This window comes from Marmota flaviventris, chromosome 12 (assembly GCF_047511675.1).
Source record: "Marmota flaviventris isolate mMarFla1 chromosome 12, mMarFla1.hap1, whole genome shotgun sequence".
In the NCBI taxonomy this organism is placed as follows: domain Eukaryota; kingdom Metazoa; phylum Chordata; class Mammalia; order Rodentia; family Sciuridae; genus Marmota; species Marmota flaviventris.
The window spans coordinates 56,077,923-56,097,684 of record NC_092509.1 but is presented as its reverse complement, the minus strand read 5'-3'; the positions used below and the strand labels follow the sequence as shown (position 1 = coordinate 56,097,684).

Here is a 19,762-nt window from a genome sequence, read left to right as displayed (position 1 = left end):
GGTGGTCAGGACTCCCGTAATCTCAGCATGCTATAACTAAAGTAGAGCCTCTTTCCTATGAGTAGGAGCTGGGCAGAAGAGGAAGCCCCCCCCCCCCACCCCTGTCCAACCCAGGACTTAACCTCAGCAACAGGAAGATGGAGACAGAATGAGAAATGCTGATATTCTGATTTTCCTGGGAAGAAATACATCCAACTGGGATCTGGAACAGAAGCAGTCTTGTGTTTGGGGGTATAATAGTCTAGCATGGAGGCTCCATCTTGCCAAATGGGCAGCGGGGAGGAGTAAAATGTCTTGCTTCAAATACCACTGACTTTCATTTCCTACTGAATTGTTATGGTTTAGATATAACTTGTCCTCCAGAAGCTCATGTGTTAGACAACGTAAGAAGGTTTAGAGGTTAAATGATTGGGTTATGAGAGCCTTAACCTAATCATGGCATTAATCCACTTGAATGGATTAACTGGGTGGTGATTGTGGGCAGGTAGGGTGTGGCTAGAGGAGGTGGGTCATGGTGTGGGGGGGTATACCTTTGAATATATATATTTTGTCCTTGGTGAGCAGAACTTGGTCTCTGTGCTCCCTTGTTGCCATGTCCTGAGCTGCTTTCCTCTCTTGCCACATCCTTCCACCTCGATGTTCTGCCTCACCTTGGGCCCAGAGCAGTGAGTTGGTCATTTATGGACAGAGACCTCTGCAACTGTGAGCCAAAAAACTTTTCCATCCTCTAAGGCAGTTAGTGTCAGGTCTTTTGATCACGGTGGTGAAAAAGCTGACTAAACCAGAAATGGGTACCAGGACCCATTTCTGACTAACCTGACTATGTGTGGTTCAGAAGCTCTTGGAAATGAGGAATCAAACTTTCCTCTTCTAAAATTGTTCTCATCAGGTCTTAGGCTACAGGGACACAAAAGCTGACTAAAACATGAATTTTGGTAGATTTTATTGAGAATGCATATTCATTCATTTATTGTTCACCCATAGGACCTTTCCAAAGACTTTACATGGTAGTTTTTTTCATTTTAATTTTTTTTACTAGTTTTAATTGAACTGTGTTAGAAGTTGATCTCTCCAATGCTATAGTTATTGCTATTTGTGTAGCTAGGTGTTAAAGATCCAACTATTCTCAGAACATTAATATAACTAGACACACGCCTTTTGAAAATTTGGAGGGAGTACAGGAACACCTGTTTGTCATAACAGCTGCTAAGAATAATACATTTAGAGAAAAAAAAGGAATGGTAAGTTCCTGGTTTATTTTCCTACTAGATATAAAGACTTACAAAATGATTGACTTGGATAACAAAGAAAACTTATCATTGATTGTGAATTTGTACTTTGATTATAGAGAGAGAAGAACTTTGGGAGCAAATGTGTGGTTTCCATGCATTCCAGGACCACCCTCACTGTCCAAGACCCTAAGAACCCAGAACATGTGAAGTCATTCACTTTTGACCTGGCATATTGGTCTCACAGTGGATTTCAAAAGGATAAAGATGGTGTCCTTATTTCAGCTGATCCTACAAGTAAATTTGCAGGCCAGGTAAACTCCTTTAAGACAATTTCAATGGTAGAAGGTTTTTTAAAAAGAACATGTTTCGTTATGTTTTGTTTTCTGGTGTACGGTTAGACTGTGAGCACTACACTAATTTTTATGAAAGCATAAATAAATGATTCTGTATAAGATTTTTATTTTAAAGTTTATTCCTTTTATTTCAAGATGAACATGAGGGCCTAGAAATGCAGCTATTGCCTAAATATTTTTTAGACATTCAAATCTGTTAACTTGCTAATATATTGATATAATTCAAAAAAAATTACATTTTGCCTCTCTGAGCTAAGCAAAATAAGGAAAACTTGTAAGGCACTCAGTTTAACAACTGAGTCACATCCCCAGCCCTATTTATTTATTTATTTATTTATTTTGAGACAGGGCCTCACTAAATTGCTGAGACTGGCTTTGAACTCACAATCTTCCTGCCCCAGCCTCCCGAGCTTCAGGGATTATAGGCATGTGCCAAAGTGCCCAGTCTGAGAACCTCTGCTTTATTGAGCATATATTATGTGCTACACACTGTTCTGTCCTAAAGATGCTCACAGATTCATTTGTGGAGAAGGCAAATAAATGCATTCAAATGTTTCAAGATCTGTGATAAGAATATATATATGGAATATGGGATATAATAGGGTACAAAGGAAAGGTGTTTTTTTCTGCACAGAAGATATGGTGGCAGGTTATTAAAAGTATTTTTGGGCTGAGTTTGCAAGACACATTCTGAGGAGAATGTGCCTTGCTTTTGCTGAGGCTGGCTTTGAACTCATGATCCTCCTGCCTCAGCCTCCCGAGCTGCTGGGATCACAGGCATGTGCCACTGTGCCTAGCTAGCTTCCAGAACTTGAGAGAATAAATTTTGATGTTTTAAGCCACCCAGTTGAGCCACTTTGTGACAATGGCCCTAGGATAGGACGTGTGGAGAAAATTTTTAAAAATATCTATTAAAAGTGAGAGAAGGGAACAGGAACAGAGCCTTGGCAACCTGTGGGGACTATTTCAAGCATACTGTAACTGGAATTACCTAAGGAAGGAGGGCCCTTCCCTCCAAACCTTATCATTACATCAGCGGAGGTTCAAAACCCCATTTATAAAAATTAGAAAGTATTACAACAAAACAACTGCAAAGCTCAGACTCTAAGAAGAAGGAGTCTCTATTAAACTCAAAGACAACAGAGGAGAAAAAACCAAGACATTAAGCCAGGCATGGTGGCGCACGCCTGTAATCCCAGCGGCTCAGGAGGCTAACACAGGAGGCTAACACAGGAGGCTAACACAGGAGGGTCGCAAGTTCAAAGCCAGCCTCAGTGAAAGTGAAGCGCAAAGTAACTCAGTGAGACCCTGTGTCTAAATAAAATACAAAATAGGGCTGGGGATGTGGCTCAGTGGTTTAGCACTCCTGGGTCTAATCCCCGCCTCCCCCCCCAAAAAAAAAAGCACTAATATTTTACATTCAGGAAACACAACTAAGTGCTTTGGAAGAAAAAGCTCAGACAACAGTAGTTACCTTGTATGAAAGTGACTCATGGGTCTTGTGTGTGGGGGAAAAAGCTTTCATTCTACATCCCATGTTGTGCCATTTTTATTTTTTGCCATATTCATATTTTAGTTTACTGTAAAATTTTCAGTGTTTGCAAAGACCATGTAAGTTTTTTTTCCCTTTGGATCACGTCCCAGTGAAAAAAATTAAAAACGTTTGATTAAAAAAATTTAATATTACTAAATGCATCAAAGAGCCTAATAAGAGAATGCTGGATTAACAGGTCAAAACCTGAGAGGAGCCTGGCGACATGGCAACACCTGTAATCCCAGCCACTTGGGAAGCCAAGGCAGGAGGATTGTGAGTTCAAAGCCAGCCTCAGCAAAAGCGAGGTGCTAAGCAACTCAGTGAGACCCTATTTCTATTAAAATACAAAATAGAGCTGGGGATGTGGCTCAGTGGTTGAGTGCCCCTGAGTTCAATCCCTGATACTCCTGCCCCCCAAAAAATGATGACTGAAGTTTTTCCAAATTTGATGGAAGCTGTAAACCACAGATCCACGAAGCTTAATGAGTCCTAAGTAGAATAAGTAGGTGGAAAGTCATAATGAGTTCTATTTTAATTAAATTGCCATAATCCAGTGATAAAGAGAAAAATCTTAAAAACAACAAGAGAAAAAAAAGAGAAACAGGAAGAATGGCAGCAGCTATATCATCAGAATTAAGCAAGCCAGAAATCAGTAGAGTGACATCTTCAAGTATGGAAACAAACAAACAAGGATTCTATACTCCACAAAATTATGTTTTTTTCTAATTTTTAATTTATTTAAAAGACAACTGATAGCTGACTGTGGTGGTGCATACTTGTAATCCGAGCTGCTCAGGAGACTGAAGCAGGAGGATTGCAAGTTCGAGCCTAGCCTCAGCAAGTTAGCAAGACCCTGTCTCAAATTGAAAAATAAAAAAAGCCATGGATATAGTTCAGTGGTAGAGCATCCCTGGGTTCGATCTCAGGTACTACAATTGATCAGTCAATCAATCAACCAATTAACTGTCAACACAAAATAATAGCAATGGGGTTTATAACATACATAGAAATAAGTTATGATAATTACACCCCAAAATGAGAGGTAGTAGAGTATATTATTTTGAGATTTTATCCTATATGTGAAGTGATATAGTATCTGAAGCTAGGATATTTTAAGTTGAAGAAATACATCCTGACCCTAGAGCACTGGGTCTCAAACTTTTTGATTCATGATTCTTTTTTACATTCTTAAAATGTTTTAGGACTCCCAAAGGGCCTTTCTCTTTGGGGGTTTTATCTATCACCATTTATAGCATCAGGGTTGAATGTCATCTCACAGAAGCCATGTCTTTTCAGAACCTCAGAATGTGACCTTATTGGGAAACAGGGTCAGTGCAGATGTAATTAAGATGAGGACATACCCAGTATGGTAGGCTCTTTATCCCAAACGATTGTGTCCTTAAAAGGACAAGTGGGTGACTCAGGCACATAAATAGAGGACCAAGTGAAGACAGGGATTGGCGTGACACAGCTGCAGGCACAGGAATGGCAAAGGCTCCACCAAAACCCACGGGGGAGGCTTGGAACAGGTCCTCCCTAATACATTCTAGAAGGAATCAACCCTCTCAACATCTGGATTTCAGAGTTTCAGCTTCCAGAACTATTTTTTCGGTGCAGGGGGTACCGGGAATTGAATTCAGGGGCACTCGACCACTGAGCCACATCCCCAGCCCTATTTTGTATTTTATTTAGAGACAGGGTCTCACTGAGTTGCTTAGCACCTTGCTTTTGCTGAGGCTGGCTTTGAACTCATGATCTTCCTGCCTCAGCCTCCCGAGCTGCTGGGATCACAGGCATGTGCCACTGTGCCTAGCTAGCTTCCAGAACTTGAGAGAATAAATTTTGATGTTTTAAGCCACCCAGTTGAGCCACTTTGTGACAATGGCCCTAGGATAGGACGTGTGGAGAAAATTTTAAAAAATATCTATTAATCTAAACATAAAAATTCCAATATTAGTTAATATAATAATATGTAAAATAACATTTTCATGAAAAATATTTTTTTAATCCAAAATAATACAGAAGAAGGCAGCATTGCTTTACATTGTTCCAAATCTCTATAATGCCTGGCTTCATAAAAGACAGCTGGATTCTCCATCTTACATGTAATCTCCTACAACATCACATGCCATGTAGCCCCTGGAAAGTTCCACTGTACCCTCCACTGTACCATCGTGAGAGAATGCCAATATGAATATGATAATAAAAATCTCAATTCACAAACCCCTGAGAGGATCTCATACATCCCAGGATATTCCTTCAGATCTGCTGCCCTAGAGTGATAAAAAAAAAATAAAACAGGGGCTGGGGTTGTGGCTCAGCGGTAGAGCGCTTGCCTCGCACGTGTGAGGCGCTGGGTTTGATCCTCAGCACCACATAAAAACAAATAAACAAAGGTATGTGTCCCTCTGCAACCAAACGTTGTGTGTGTATGTGTGTATGTATATATATACATATATATAAAATAAAATAGAAATATAACTAACTAATGAGTCAACTGTTGGAAAATATAATTATGAAACACTCTCAATCCAAAGGATGGCAGGAAAAGAGTGGGGTGGGGAGAGAATATGGGGTGAGTAGAATACAGATAACAAGACAGTAGATTTAACGCCAACCGTCTGAATTATTACAATAAAAATAAATAGTTCAAACATGCAATTAGGAGGCAAGGATTGTTAGATCAGATAGAAAAAGCAGGATCTAATAATATCTGCCTACAAGAAACCTGATTTAAATATAAAGAAAGAAATAGATACATACCATGTGAACACTAAGAAACACAAAATGAGGCTCTCTCCCTCTGGGCATGGCCCACTTTCTCCCTTGAATACCTCTTCCTTGTTTTACAGCAGAAGGGTCTCTCTCTCTTGATATGTATGGACTTTCCTAAATAATCCTGTTTACCCTTTGACTGGAGCAGGCTGAACTGCTTTTCTGTCACATATGCCAGGAACCCTGCTGGTCCTATGGGAACGACTTGGACCCTTCTTCAGAGACCTGTCTTCTCCCAGGACACTACAGTGGTTCTGTTGGCATGGAAATATAGACGAGAGGATTCACATATGAGAGAAACCCTGCAATTCTTATTTTCTGAGTCTGGCATTTTTTTTAATGTTTTGTTTTTTTTTTTATGGACAGCAAGCCTTCATTTTTTTTTTTAATTTTTTATTGTGGGTTGTTCAAAACATTACAAATTTCTTGACATATCATATTCCATACTTTGATTCAAGTGGGTTATGAACTCCCACCTTCACCCCATACACAGATTGCAGAATCACATCAGTTACACATCCGTTGATTTACATATTGCCATACTAGTGTCTGTTGGTGCCTTCATTTTTGTTTGTTTATTTTATGTGGTGCTCTGCCACTGAGCTCCAGCTCCAGCCCCCTGGCTTTTGTATGATCTCCAGTTCCATCTGTTTTCCTGCAAATGACATGATTTTGTTCTTTATGACTGAATAATACTCCATCGTGTGTGTGTGTGTGTGTGTGTGTGTGTGTATCACATTTTCTTCATTCATTAATCCATAATTAGGCACCTAGTTATTCTATAACTTGACTACTGTGAATTGTCCCACAAGAAATATAGATATGTAACAGGATCCCCTTCGTGCTTTGAATATAACACTTGCTGTCTGCCACTGGCTTATTTGGAAACACATTCTTTTTTTCCTTCCTCTTCTCCATTTCTCAGCTGTGGGAGAAGGAAGATGAACCTTCTTTTCATCCTAATTTATCTATCCTTTGACTCATGGGCCACAGGAGTGAGGGAATCCGGACTTCAGGGCTGTCGTCTGCAGGTCTGAGAAATGGCTCTCTCAAGACTACAAATGATTCATGACTCCTGCCATGGCATAGCAGGAATATGGCCTTTTAATCCCTTCTTGAAAGGCCTTCTGTTTCCCCTGGCAGCTAGAATCACAGCCTTTGGCACAGGAGTCCCCTGTGTTTCTCCTTTGCTAGCAAAGCAACAAAACTTCTTTTTCCTTTTTCTTACCAAAAAAAAAAAAAAAAAAGAAAAGAAAAGAAAAAAGAAAGACGCTACATTTACACCACACAAAATGGACTGCAGAACAAAAATGTTTCATGAGGATAAAGGAACCGTCTCTTTAAGAAGACATAACTACTCTGAATGGGTGGGCACCTAATAACTGAACTTCAAAGTACATGAAACAAAAAACCCTGAAAGTGGAAGGAGGTGTTTGGTGATTTCATACTCCTATCCTAGTAATTGATTTTTTAAAAACCCCAAATCAGTAAAATTAGAGAGGACTGGAACAACACTGTGAACCTACTTGATGATTACAGACCTCCTGCCACACCCCTTCACAGCAGTACACATTCTTTTCTTCTCCCACTTTCCTCCATTTCCTTCTTCCTTCCTTTCTGTACTGGGGATTGAACCTAGAGGTGCTTTACCACGGAGCTACATGTCCAGCCCTTTTCATTTTTATTTTGAGACAGGATCTCCCTAAGTTCCTGAGGACTATAACTTGGGATCCTCCTGCCTCAGCCTCCCAAATCACTGGGGTTACAGGTGTGTATCACTGTACCCAATTGTACACACTCTTTAAGCACATATGCAACATTGATCACAACAGGTCATATTCCAGATCATAAAACTGGTCTCAATAAAAGATGACCGAAGTCTCAAAAATATATTCTCTGACCAAAATAGAATTAAACTAGAGCCGGGAGCAGTGGCACACGCCTGTAATCCCAGCAGCTTAGGAGGCTGAGGCAGGAGGATTGCAAGTTCAAAGCTAGCCTCAGCAATAAGGAGGAGCTAAGCAACTCAGTGAGACCCTGTCTGTAAATAAAATACAAAATAGGGCTGAGGATGTAGCTCAGTGGTTGAGTGCCCCTGAGTTTAATCCCTGGTAACCCACCTCCCGAAAGAAGTAACAGAAATATATTTGGAAAAATTCACAATGACTTGGGAAATGACAAGTCTTCTATCCATAGGTCAAGAAAGAAATCATAAGGAAAATTTCTGTGGGTTAAATGTGTTGCCCCAAATTCACATGTTGGCAATGTTATCCCCAATCCCGAGTGTTGAGAGGTGAGAATTTTTTTTTTGGTGGTTCAGGGGACTGAACCTTGTGAATGCGAGGGAAGCACTCTACCAACTGAGCTCTATCCCCAGCCCCAAGTAAGTTGGAATTTTAAGAAATGATTGGTCATGAGAGCAAAGCCTAATGGATTATTGTCATTATTGTGAAAGTGGGTTTCTTACAAAGGGTAAGTGCCACTCACTTTCTTCTCTTTTTTTTTCAGAATTTATCATTTTTTAATCTTTTATAACTTCACTTTTAATATAATGAAATATTCATTAACTGTTAACTGTACATTAAATGAAAAAAATTATTTTTAACAAAATTTTGTTCAAAGCATCAGGAAATAATATTCAAAACAGAGAAATTATCTGACTATAACAATGCTGCATAGATAGTACTATACAAATTCCCAGAGGTTAATTTATTTCTTCCTGACTAAAACTTCAATTTTCAAGTCACCAATAGAAAATGGTAGAGGCATTATTTCTTCTCTGAGTCTAGAAAAATGTCTTCCAAGGTGAGAAGTTACACCATTATCTCCCAATTTAATTATATTCCCCTCCTGTTATTTCCCAAATGTGAAAATTTAGAATTTAAGGATTATTGGAAGGGAATAAGTGAATTACCTCTTAGTAGACACTGTGATCAATGCCTACTTTACTCAGACAAAACAGTCAATTATGTTTTAAAAAATTACAGCCACACCAGTATGTGTAACTAAAATTGCCAATATGAATATTTTTATATCATACATTACACATATATAAGCAAAGAAAAAAAAAGATTTGTTTCCTATCTTTGACCTTCGGTAGAGGGGGTAAAAGCATTATCACTAATGGGGACTTGAAAAAAATTGTTTCATGGCATAGCATTAACTTCATAGAGATCAAAATCTTTCATGAATGCTTAATATTGAATCAGTCAATGAGAAATTGCTAAAATTTCTTTCATAGGAGTACTTTTTGAAAAGGAAGATAATTTATTTAGAAGGAATGTGCAGCTAAAACACTGTTTATTAAGAAAACATTAAGTTACCCTGCAAAAGACTCTTAAAATACCAATGTTTCCAGACACCGTCACCAATGCGTGAAGGCTCTCATCTTTTATGGTTACCTACATAAAGGGTGTTTGGATCTATAAAGTATGTGGATCTCTCTACTTCACTGATATTGGTCGCAACCAAGTCATCTGAATGTGATGGAATATAAGCAAATTTACAATTATTTTTGGCAGGCATTTTAATTTTTCTAAGAAGAATTTATAGTTCTTCAAATGATTGTAGACTCAGACATACTGTTTACAAAAAACAATCTTCGGCTAGTCGGTAGTTTTCTTAAAATAGTAAATAAATTTGTCTGGTTTACATTCTCTAATGTTTGCCTGGAAAATAAGGCATTAGTGATTCATTGGCCATTGCAAAGCATAGACACCTGTTTTCCTTCTACTTAGAGGCAAATGCAAACATTCCTGAATGTGCAATGGTATTCTTTAACATCCTTTATACATTACAGAGTCAGCATTTATGAGTCCTTATGAACTTTTAGTATGAAATAATGCTTATTCCCAACACCGTACATATTCCATAATTACTTGAGAAAAGACAAAGTGAGAGCAGCCACAGAATAGCAAAATATTTTCCACAAATGAAAGAAAAAACAGTATACAAAAATGGCAATTTAGTGATAATTGGTAATATCAACTCTCAATAATATCCCATTCTTAGGTCCAAATTACGATTTGACAAGTTTAAAGCCTTGTCTTTTTCCAGCACAGTAAGAAGGAGCCAACTCATTTTTAATCTTTTCAAGCATCTGAAACAAGTTTTGCAGATCCACAAAAGGTTCTGACCACATAACCAATTTGCCAAATGCACTAATGGATATGTAACACGAGGAACCACTTTCTTCTCTCTTGCTCTTGTCCTCTCTGACTTTCCACCATAAGATAATGCATCAAGAAGGCTTTTACCAGATGCTGGGCCACTGATCTTGGACTTCCCAACCTCTAGAATTGTGAGTCTATAAATGTCTGTTCATTAAAAATTACCCAGTCTGTGATAGTCTGTTATAGTATCACAAATCAAGCTAGAATAGAAATCAGAAAACATCTTAAGCAGAATGAAAACCAGAACATCTATCACAATGTATCCAATGCATCTAAAACAGAACTTAGAAGAAATTGGATAGCATTAAGACTTTTATTAGAGAAGAATATCTTAAAAATCAATATTGTAAGCTTCCACCTAAGAACTTAGGGGGGAAAAAAGAATAAGTTAAACACAAAATAAGTACAGAAGTAAGAAAGATAAAAGCAATAATAAATGCAATGTAAAACAATAGAGGAAAAATCAGTGAAATAGAAATTTGGTACAAAAAGATCAATTGATAAATATCTAGCCAAAATTTCCAAAAATATACAAAGAATGAAGGTCAGAAATGAAAGAGGGTACCTTGACTTATTTTTCTTTTTAAATAAAGTTATAAGGATTTATTAATATTTTAGATACTTTATTAGATATTTGTTTTGCAAATATTTTCTTTCTTGATGGCTTGCCTTTTCATTTATTGTTTTCATAACAAAGGCTTACTTAACAAAATACTTCTTTATACTTTTTGTGCCCTTAGGCATTTTTGCCAGTTCTAGGGTTACAATAATTTTTCTCTTTTTTTTTTCTATAGAGGTTTTATAATTTTAACTCTAATAGTGAGGTGTATGATCCATTTTAAGCTGATTTTAAAAAGTATGAAGAAATGATTTTTCTTTGGTCCATCATATTAATATCCAGTACCTTTGGCACTATTTGTTGAAAAGTACCTTGTCACCTGTATTAGTTTGCTAGGGCTGCCATAACAAATCATAGTAATGCATTGCTCAACAACAGGGATATACTATAAACAAGGTGTCATTAGGTGATTTTTTTTTCATTGTGCAAACATCATAGAATGTATTTACCCAAATCTAGACAGTAAATTTCTCTAGTGTAATGTTTTTTATTTTCATTGTTTTGCTGTTCTGGGGATTGAACCCAGGGCTTGCACATGCTAGGCAAGTGTTCTACCACTGAGCTACATTCCTAGAACCTTTTTAAATTTTGTTTTGAAACAGGGTCTCAAAATATTCCACTTCATTATTCCTTAGGGAAATGCAAACTAATACTCATAAAGTAGTAGTATACGTTCATGAGAATGATAAAAATTAAAAACTGATAATACTAAGTGTTGACATGCATGTGGAACACCTGGAACACTCATACAGTGTTCATGGAAATGCAAAATCGTTCAGTTATTTTGGAAAATAAGGTGTTTCCAAATTTAAGCATATACTTAATCATACAACCTTAGGAGAAAAAAAATATTTCTTCACATATAACTGTATGCAAATGTCCATGGCAGCTTTATATATAATGATTACAAATTGGAAACAACTCAAATTTCCACCAACTTGTGAATGAATAAGATCATGATGTATTTATAAAGTAGAATACAATTCAGCAATAAAAAGGAAACACTGATTACCTGCAACAACATGGATGAATCTCAAAAGCAACATACTAAATGAAAGAAATCAAATACATGAGACTGTATACTATACAACTCCACTTCTATGGAAATTATATATATATATATATATATATATATATATATATATATATATATAATTATATATACACATTATATATATTTAATTTATATATATATTTACAGAAAGTAAATTAGCAGTGGCCAGTGGCCTCTGGTGGGAGGAGGGACCTGGCTGCAGAGTAACACAAGGGGACTTCTTGGAGTGATTAAAATAAAACAAAAATATCTTGATTGTAGTGGTGGTCACATGGCCCACTACATATGTTAAAATTCATCAAATGGTATACTTAAAATGGATGACTCAGTTAATATTAACTAATTAGTTTCAAAAGACTTTAAGAATTGTACTATAAGGAAACCTGTCAACTTCTCCTATCCCAAAGTGAGTTTTTGTTGAGCACCTACTAATACATTGTAGAATTTTTGTTTCATGTGTCTATTGGAAACAATCTGCAAAGGATCATGTTTTAGAGGCTTGGTCCCCAGCCTATGGAGCTCTTGGAAGGGGTGGAACTTTCAGAAGTTGGGCCTAGTGAAAGGAAGTTGGGACATACAGGGTGTGTGCTTAAGGGGATATTGGAACTCCAGCACTTTCCTCTTCCTGTTTGCTTCTTGACTGCCATGAAGTGAACAGGCCTCCCCTGCCATGTACTTCTGCCATGAGCCCAGAGTAATTATGCCAACTGACCAAGGTCTGAAACTGTGAGCAAAACAAACCTTTCCTTCTTATAAGTTGATTATCTCAGGTATTTTGTTGCATTGGTAGAAAACTGACTAACACAATGAAATGTAGTGTAGGAAAATATTTCCTATATTTTATTATCAATGGTGGATGGGAAGAAATTAGAAATGTAGTGCTGATAAAGAAAGACAGCAAAACCAGTTACTAGGTTTAGTAATCACTCTGAGGTTTGGCTAAAGTAGACAGCCATTATAAATATATATTTTTCTGGTAAAAGCATGGCCACAGCATTCTGGTTAACTATAGATCACATTCTACATTTCAGGTCTGAAGCTCCACTGACTTTTCTATTTCTTTCTTATGAAAAACAAATATTATAAGAAAACTGGTTATTGTCTATTGTCTTTATGAAAATCACAACAAGTTGATATGTACATATTTCTCAGAAATAAAAGTTACATGAATTTTTTTTCTAGTAAAATTTTAACAAATGTAGCAGATTATTCTTACTTCCTGTTTTATTTTTGATATTAGATGACAGGGAGAAATGTACTCTTTAAAAGAGCTTCAAATAAGAGAACTGTTGCTGGCAATGGCTATACCCCAGATAACAAAAGGAGCCAGACCACATGCCCTCTTATAAGCAATTATGACACAGATATCTATCTTCCACTTAAATTTTTTTTTTAAAGGTATGTACAGGGGCTGGGGATGTGGCTCAAGCTGTAGCGTGCTCGCCTGGCATGCGTGCGGCGCTGGGTTCGATCCTCAGCACCACATACAAATAAAGATGTTGTGTCCGCCGAAAACTAAAAAAATGAATATTAAAAAAAGTATGTATATTAATCAGCTTTCTGCGCTATAACAAACACCCAAGATAATCAACTCATGAGAAGAAAAGGTTTATTTTGGCTTATAATTTTAGAAGTTTCAGTCCATTGATCAGTTGGGCCCATTACTTTTGGATCTGACTAACATCATGGCAGGGAGTATATGGCAGAACAAAGCCTCTTCACCTCACAGCCAGAATGCAAAAAAAGAGAAAGAGATCAGGCTCCCAGAATTCCTCTAGAGGGTACCCCTCAATGATCTGAAACCTCCCATTAAGCCTCATCTTGTTTTTTACTTTTCATTTTTTTGCAGCGTTGGAGGAATGAACCCAGGGCCTCACATATGCTAGGCAAGTGCTCTACCACTGAGCTGCATGCCCAGCTCTAGGCTCCACCTCTTCAAGGTTCTACACCTCTCAATAGCACCAAGCCTCTAACACATGTGCCTTTGGGGAACTTACAAGATCCAAAAGATGTAATGTGTGTGTGTTTGTGTGTATGTGGGTATTCATGCATGCGTGTGCACCGGAGAAATGCTTCAGAACCACTGGGTCTGGTGAAAAGAGAGTTCACCCATAGAAGGCTAAAATTAGTGTGGGTTAACTTTGTGATGTTATTATTTGGGTTACACAATAAAGAAGTAGAAAATGCTCTGACTGGTCTGGGTCCCTCAAAATTTTTTGTCTAATTGCCCAATTTTAAAGACATAGCCTATCTTTTGTAAAGACTATAAAATAGACAAATTAATTACTGGTGGGTACGAGCTAGTTCAAGATATACCAGTTGTAGCTCATGGATGTGAATGTGCAGTGTCTTCCAAACCTACAAGCTCTTTTTGGTTTCCAATTTTACTTCTTCTGGCTCTAAGAATCTGAGTTGTGCTTCGGTTGATCATATGCTAATTAAGGTGGAGTTAATTAAAATCAGAATATTTATTAGGCCTTAGGAGCACTGTGAAAAGAAAGAATGTATAAGTAAACATCCTGCAAGCCTGGGCTGACCGACACCTGTGATCCTCTTTCCAGAGAGATGTTTTCCATGATATCGGGAGGGGAATCCTGGACAGTGCATGGCAAGGCTACAATGCTACTCTCTTGGCCTATGGTCAGACTGGCTCTGGAAAAAGCTACTCCATGATTGGATTTGGTGCAAACAAGGGTATTATTCCAAGTGTGTGTGAAGAACTCTTTCAAGCAATTGAGAATCAGGGGAGAAATCAAGAATACCAGGTATGCATTATGCTAGAATACCTTCTTCAAATAATGGCTTTTTAAAAAAATTTTGAACACCTTCTCCAAATGAAAGTTATTAGCATTTCTATTTTAAGATAGTGCATTTTGTGTGTGTGTGTGTGTGTGTGTGTGCTGGGGTAGTTCTACAGCTAAGCTACATACCCATCCCCAAGGACATGTATTTAAAAAACACTGGGTATCGTAGAAGCAGACAGAATTGCTAACACTAATAAGGGGTTACTCTTGAGGTTGAATCAACCTTAGCTGATTCAAGTCTATAGTTTCCTTTGCTCTTCTCTTCCACCACAGTAGTGGCTGTGTTCTCATCTTATTTGCTTTTATTATTTATTTTGATGCTAGGATGGAACCCAAGGTCTCCTTCATGTAAAGCACTTGCTCTACCACTAAGTTACATCTCTAGCCCCGAAGATGTGACTTTGTTGTTTATTTGTCTCACATAATTTCTTACTTTACCTGGCATAGAAGACCCAAGACTAAATTTCAGATTCACTGAAGCTTGGTGACATTTTCAAGGTGCAGTATAACTAGTACCATGATCAAATTTAAAACATGATAGCAAAACATCAACAAATACCTGTATTCATAGTCTGTGTTTCTGCTTTGTCTAAATGGCAGAAGAAATTAAATTGGTGTTACGAAAATTCAATATTGCATCCTTTTTTATCTTAATTACTCTTCTGACTTTAAAGGTAATATGTTCAAGATAGAAAATAGAAATTACTCATAATCTCTTCAACCCAACTAAATAGCATTAACATTTCAGTATCTCCAATTTTTTTAATTAAAAGTATTTGAAAGTAATGCAAGTATATTTTAAGAACTCAAATACTCAAGAGAAAGGAAAGTATATGTCCATATAATATTTTTTTTGGTCCCAGGATTAAACTTGGGGTTGCTTTACCACTGAGCCACATCCCCAGCAAACCTCTGCCTTTTAAAATTTTTTATTTTGAGACAGGATTTTGCTAAGTTACTCATGGCCTCACTAAGTTGCTGAGGCTGGCTTTGTACTTGTGATCCTCCTTCCTCAGCCTTCCAAGCCGTTGGGATTATAGGTATGTGCCACCACACCCAGCTCCAAATAAAATTTTGAACTTAAATATTCCATAGCACTATATTCACAATTGCCCCAAAGTAGAAATAACCCAAGTGTTCATCAAATGATGAATGGATGAATAAAATGTATCTCCACACAATGCAATATTATCCAGCTTTAAAAAAAAGGGCATTCTAATGCTTATTACAATATGGACAACTCTTGAAAACATTATGATAAGGGAAAGAAAACACAAAGGTCAAATAGTATTTGATTATATTTTTATGAAATAGCCAGAAACAGAAAGTCTCTGCAGGCAGAAAGAAGACTAGTGGTTTCTAGGGATGGGTGGGGGAGGGGAGACAGCAGAAAATGGGAAGTGGTGGTGAGGGACTTCATGTAGATGTGGGGAAGAGGGCAAAATATAGGTTGTGGTGATGCTTGCATAACTGTGTGAATAGTCATTCCTGGATTGGTTCCTACACCACCCACCACAAAACTCCCTTGGATACCAAAATCCCTGAATGCTCAAGTAACTTACATAAAATGGCACAGTATTCTCATATAACCTTTGTGCATCATCCCATATACTTTAAATCATCTCTAAATTACTTATAATGCCTAATACAATATCAATATCATTATATCATATTATTTCAGAACTTGAGGGGGAAAAGTCTGTACATGTTCAGTACAGATAGATTTTTAAAAACTATTTTCAACCTACAATATAGAATCTGAGTTTGGCATGCCAATTGTATCCTAAAAACCACTGGATTGAGGGGGCTGTGGCTGTGGCTCTGTGGTAGCACACTTGCCTGGCATGTGTAAGGCACTGAGTTCAATTCTCAGTACTGCATGTAAATAAATAAAATAAATGTTTATCAATGACTAAAAAAATTTTTTAAATGACTATTTCTATTAAAAAAAAAACATTGAACACTTCGCTTATTTATTATTATTTTTTGTTGGGGGTGCTGGGGTTTGAACCCAGGGCACTGAGCTGCTTCCCTAGCATCCCATCCATCTTTTTTTTTGAGACAGGGTCTTGTGAAACTTCTGAGGCTAACCTTGAATCCTCCTGCCTCAGCTTCCTGAATTCCTGGAATTATAGGTGTGTGCCATTGCACCCAGTGGATTATATGCTTTATTTCTAGTAGAGCTTTATATAGTGTCGCAGTCTGTCTGGGCACAAAATAACCGAGCCGCCACAAAGCCTTGTAGGTTCAAACAACAACTCTTTATTCCCGAACTCTCACTGGCACTCTACACACACTTCCCAGGAACACACTCCCTCCACCGGGCTCCACGCACCAATTCTCCCTGAACCCCTGCGAGAACTCAACGGGAACTCCAAAGTAGCTGCGCCCGAGGCAGCAGGATCCGCCCTAATCCCAGAGCCGCCCTATTCCCAGAACAGGGTCACCTTTCAACCATTCCCTCTGGCAAACTGTGGCTCTCAACAATATAGTAATTGGGTTCATAGAAATATACATGCATGGAATTCATATTCATTTCATGATCCCTTTCTCTTTCCTCTACTCTACTTGACTTCCTTTTGCTCATCTATTTGTTTATATTTGATTGGTTCTTTTTACTTATACATAAAGGTGAACTTCTCCGTGGTATATTTATATGCACATAACATAATTTTTAAAGAATTCATTCTGCATTGCCTCCTCTTTTCCATCCTTCCACTCCACCTCTCACTCCTTCTTCTATGATCTTCTCTGTATCTTTATGATATCCCATCCTTCCCTCCTCCTTTGTTTTATTTTATTCTAGCGTCCACATATGAGAGAAAACACTTGACCTTTAAGTTTCTAAATCTAACTTATTTCACTTAACATGATTTTCTCCATTTCCATCCAGCAAATAATTTCATTCTTCTTTATGGCTGAGTAGAACTCCACAATTTCTTAATCCACTTATCTATTGACAGGCATCTGGATTGATTCCATAATTTAGCTACTGTGAATTGTACTGTTATAAGTATTGAGGTGGCTATATCGCTAGAGCATGCTGATTTTAGTTCTTTTGGGAAAATACCAAGGGATAGCTGGGTCCTATGGTGGTTCCAACCCTAGTTTTTTGAGGAATAACCATACTTTCTACAGTCCTACCAACAATGTACAGTGTACCCTTTTCTCCACATCCTCACCAGCATTTATTATTATTTGTATTCTTGATCAATGCCATTTTGACTGGAGTAAGATGAAATCTTGTGTAGTTTTGATTTGCATTTCCCTGATTGCTACAGATGTTAAATATTTTTTCATATATTTGTTGGTCTTTTGTGTTTTTTTTTTTCTTTTGAAAAGTTTTTATTTAGTTCTTCTGCCCATTTATTAAGTTTTTTTTTTTTTGGTGTTAAGTTATTTGAGTTCTTTATATAGTCTGGATATTAATCCCCTATGAGAGGAGTAGCTGGCAAAGATTCTCTTCCATTCTGTAGGCTCTCTTTATATTCTCAATTGTTTCCTTTGCTGTGCAGAAGCTTTTTAATTCATCCCGCTTTGATTCTCGGTTTTATTTCTTGTGCTTGGGGTGGGGGGTTTGTTAAGGAAGACAGTGCCAACAGCAACATGATGGAGTGTTGACCCTATGTTTTCTTCTAGCAGTTGCAAGGTTTCTGGTTTAATTCCTAAGTCTTTGATCCATTTCAATTTGACTTTTGTGCAGGTTGAGAGATTGGGATCTAATTTCATTTTCTACATATAGCTATCCAGTTTTTCCAGCACCATTTGTTAAAAAGGCTGTATTTTCTCCAAAATATATTTTTGGCACCTTTGTCAAGTATTGAATAGCTGTAACTGTGTAGATTTGTCTCTGTGTCTTCTATTCTGCTCCATTGGTCTTTTTGTGTTTATTTTGATAGCCAATGCCATGATCTTTTTTGTTACTACAGCTCTGTAGTATAATTTGAGATCAAGTATTGTGATGTCTCCTATATCACTTTTCTTAGTATTGCTTTGGCTGTTCTGGGTCTCTTATTCTTCAAATGAATTTTTAAGGATTAACTTTTTCTAATTCTGTGAAGAAGGATTATATACTTTAGATGGGTAAATTGTACAGAATGAATTATAGTTCAATAGAATAGTGTTTAAACTTCCAAACAGTACTGAACAACTTATCGTGGAAACCACCATCCTCCTCCATTCTCCTCCCCACTTCTCTATTACTTCCCCAGTTCCCATCTCCAATTCTTTATCTGTGTGCCCTACTATCACCATATTTAAAAATAATGTTGGTTTTTCTTTTCTTAGGAATCAATTGTGACAATATCTGCTATTTTCCTACTATAGTAGTACAGAATTTAACTTTGCCACACCAATGGCTCCCATCATGATCTTTTTTCTCTCACGTTTTTATAGAGTCAAATAACAAAATATGGTTAAATCCATAGTAATTAACATTTTAGCTATGCAAATATTGTCTACTGCATACATCTTTTCTATACTTCATTTTTCTTGGAGTTTTTAAATGTCTTTACCTTTCTTAAAATTGTTTCTGGTTTTCTATAAATCTTTGTCTCAGTGTTCCAAATTAGTGTCATGGGCCTATTAACAATATTTGCCATATACCCAATTTATTGGTTCCCTTATTTTTATTAGATCTCCTTCATCAGAAGGTTTCTATTCTCCTGCTAAGATTGGAACAGTATTTCCCCAGCTGCTGCAAACCTGCCATTCTGGAACTTCAACATTCTTCTTTGCTGGCTCCCCTGCCTCCTACATGGTTTACTTTATCCTTTTCCTCAGAAGAGGTGGGCCAGGAATATATTCTTTGCAGCCTTGGCATAGCTGAAAGTATCTTTTCTGACCTCCATGCTTGGTTCAAGTTTACCCAGAATAGCATTCTAGCTAAGGATACTGAAAATATATTTCCATTGTCTTTTAAGTTTCAATGTTGTGGCTTAGAAGTCCGCTGCCACTCTGATTCTATTCTTTCTAGATGATCTTTTTGGTGGTCATCATTGTTTCCTCTGATAGCTTTGAGGATCTTCTCTTTATTCTTGATGTTTTCAAGTGTCTTTTCTTATTCTTCATGCTGGACACTCATGGGACCCTTTTCAATGTGGAGATTCCTGTGCTTCAGGAAACCTTTCTAATTTTGTCTCTTTTAATTTCCTCCACCATTTCTTCTGTTTCTGGAAGTTTTACTTGGGCGGATTTTAATCTCATGCATTCTAATTCCA

The 19,762-nt window shown here is 37.3% G+C and overlaps 1 protein-coding gene across 1 annotated transcript in view; it reads left to right on the top strand.

The window, feature by feature from the left end:
• Positions 1–19,762, top strand: part of LOC114087098 (kinesin-like protein KIF28P) — an 80,395-nt gene that overhangs the window by 20,247 nt on the left and 40,386 nt on the right. Inside the window, exons 2-3 of the mRNA XM_071619671.1 lie at positions 1,349–1,543; positions 14,301–14,504. Of these exons, the coding sequence (XP_071475772.1) occupies positions 1,349–1,543; positions 14,301–14,504 (399 nt within the window). The remainder of the gene's footprint in view (positions 1–1,348; positions 1,544–14,300; positions 14,505–19,762) is intronic.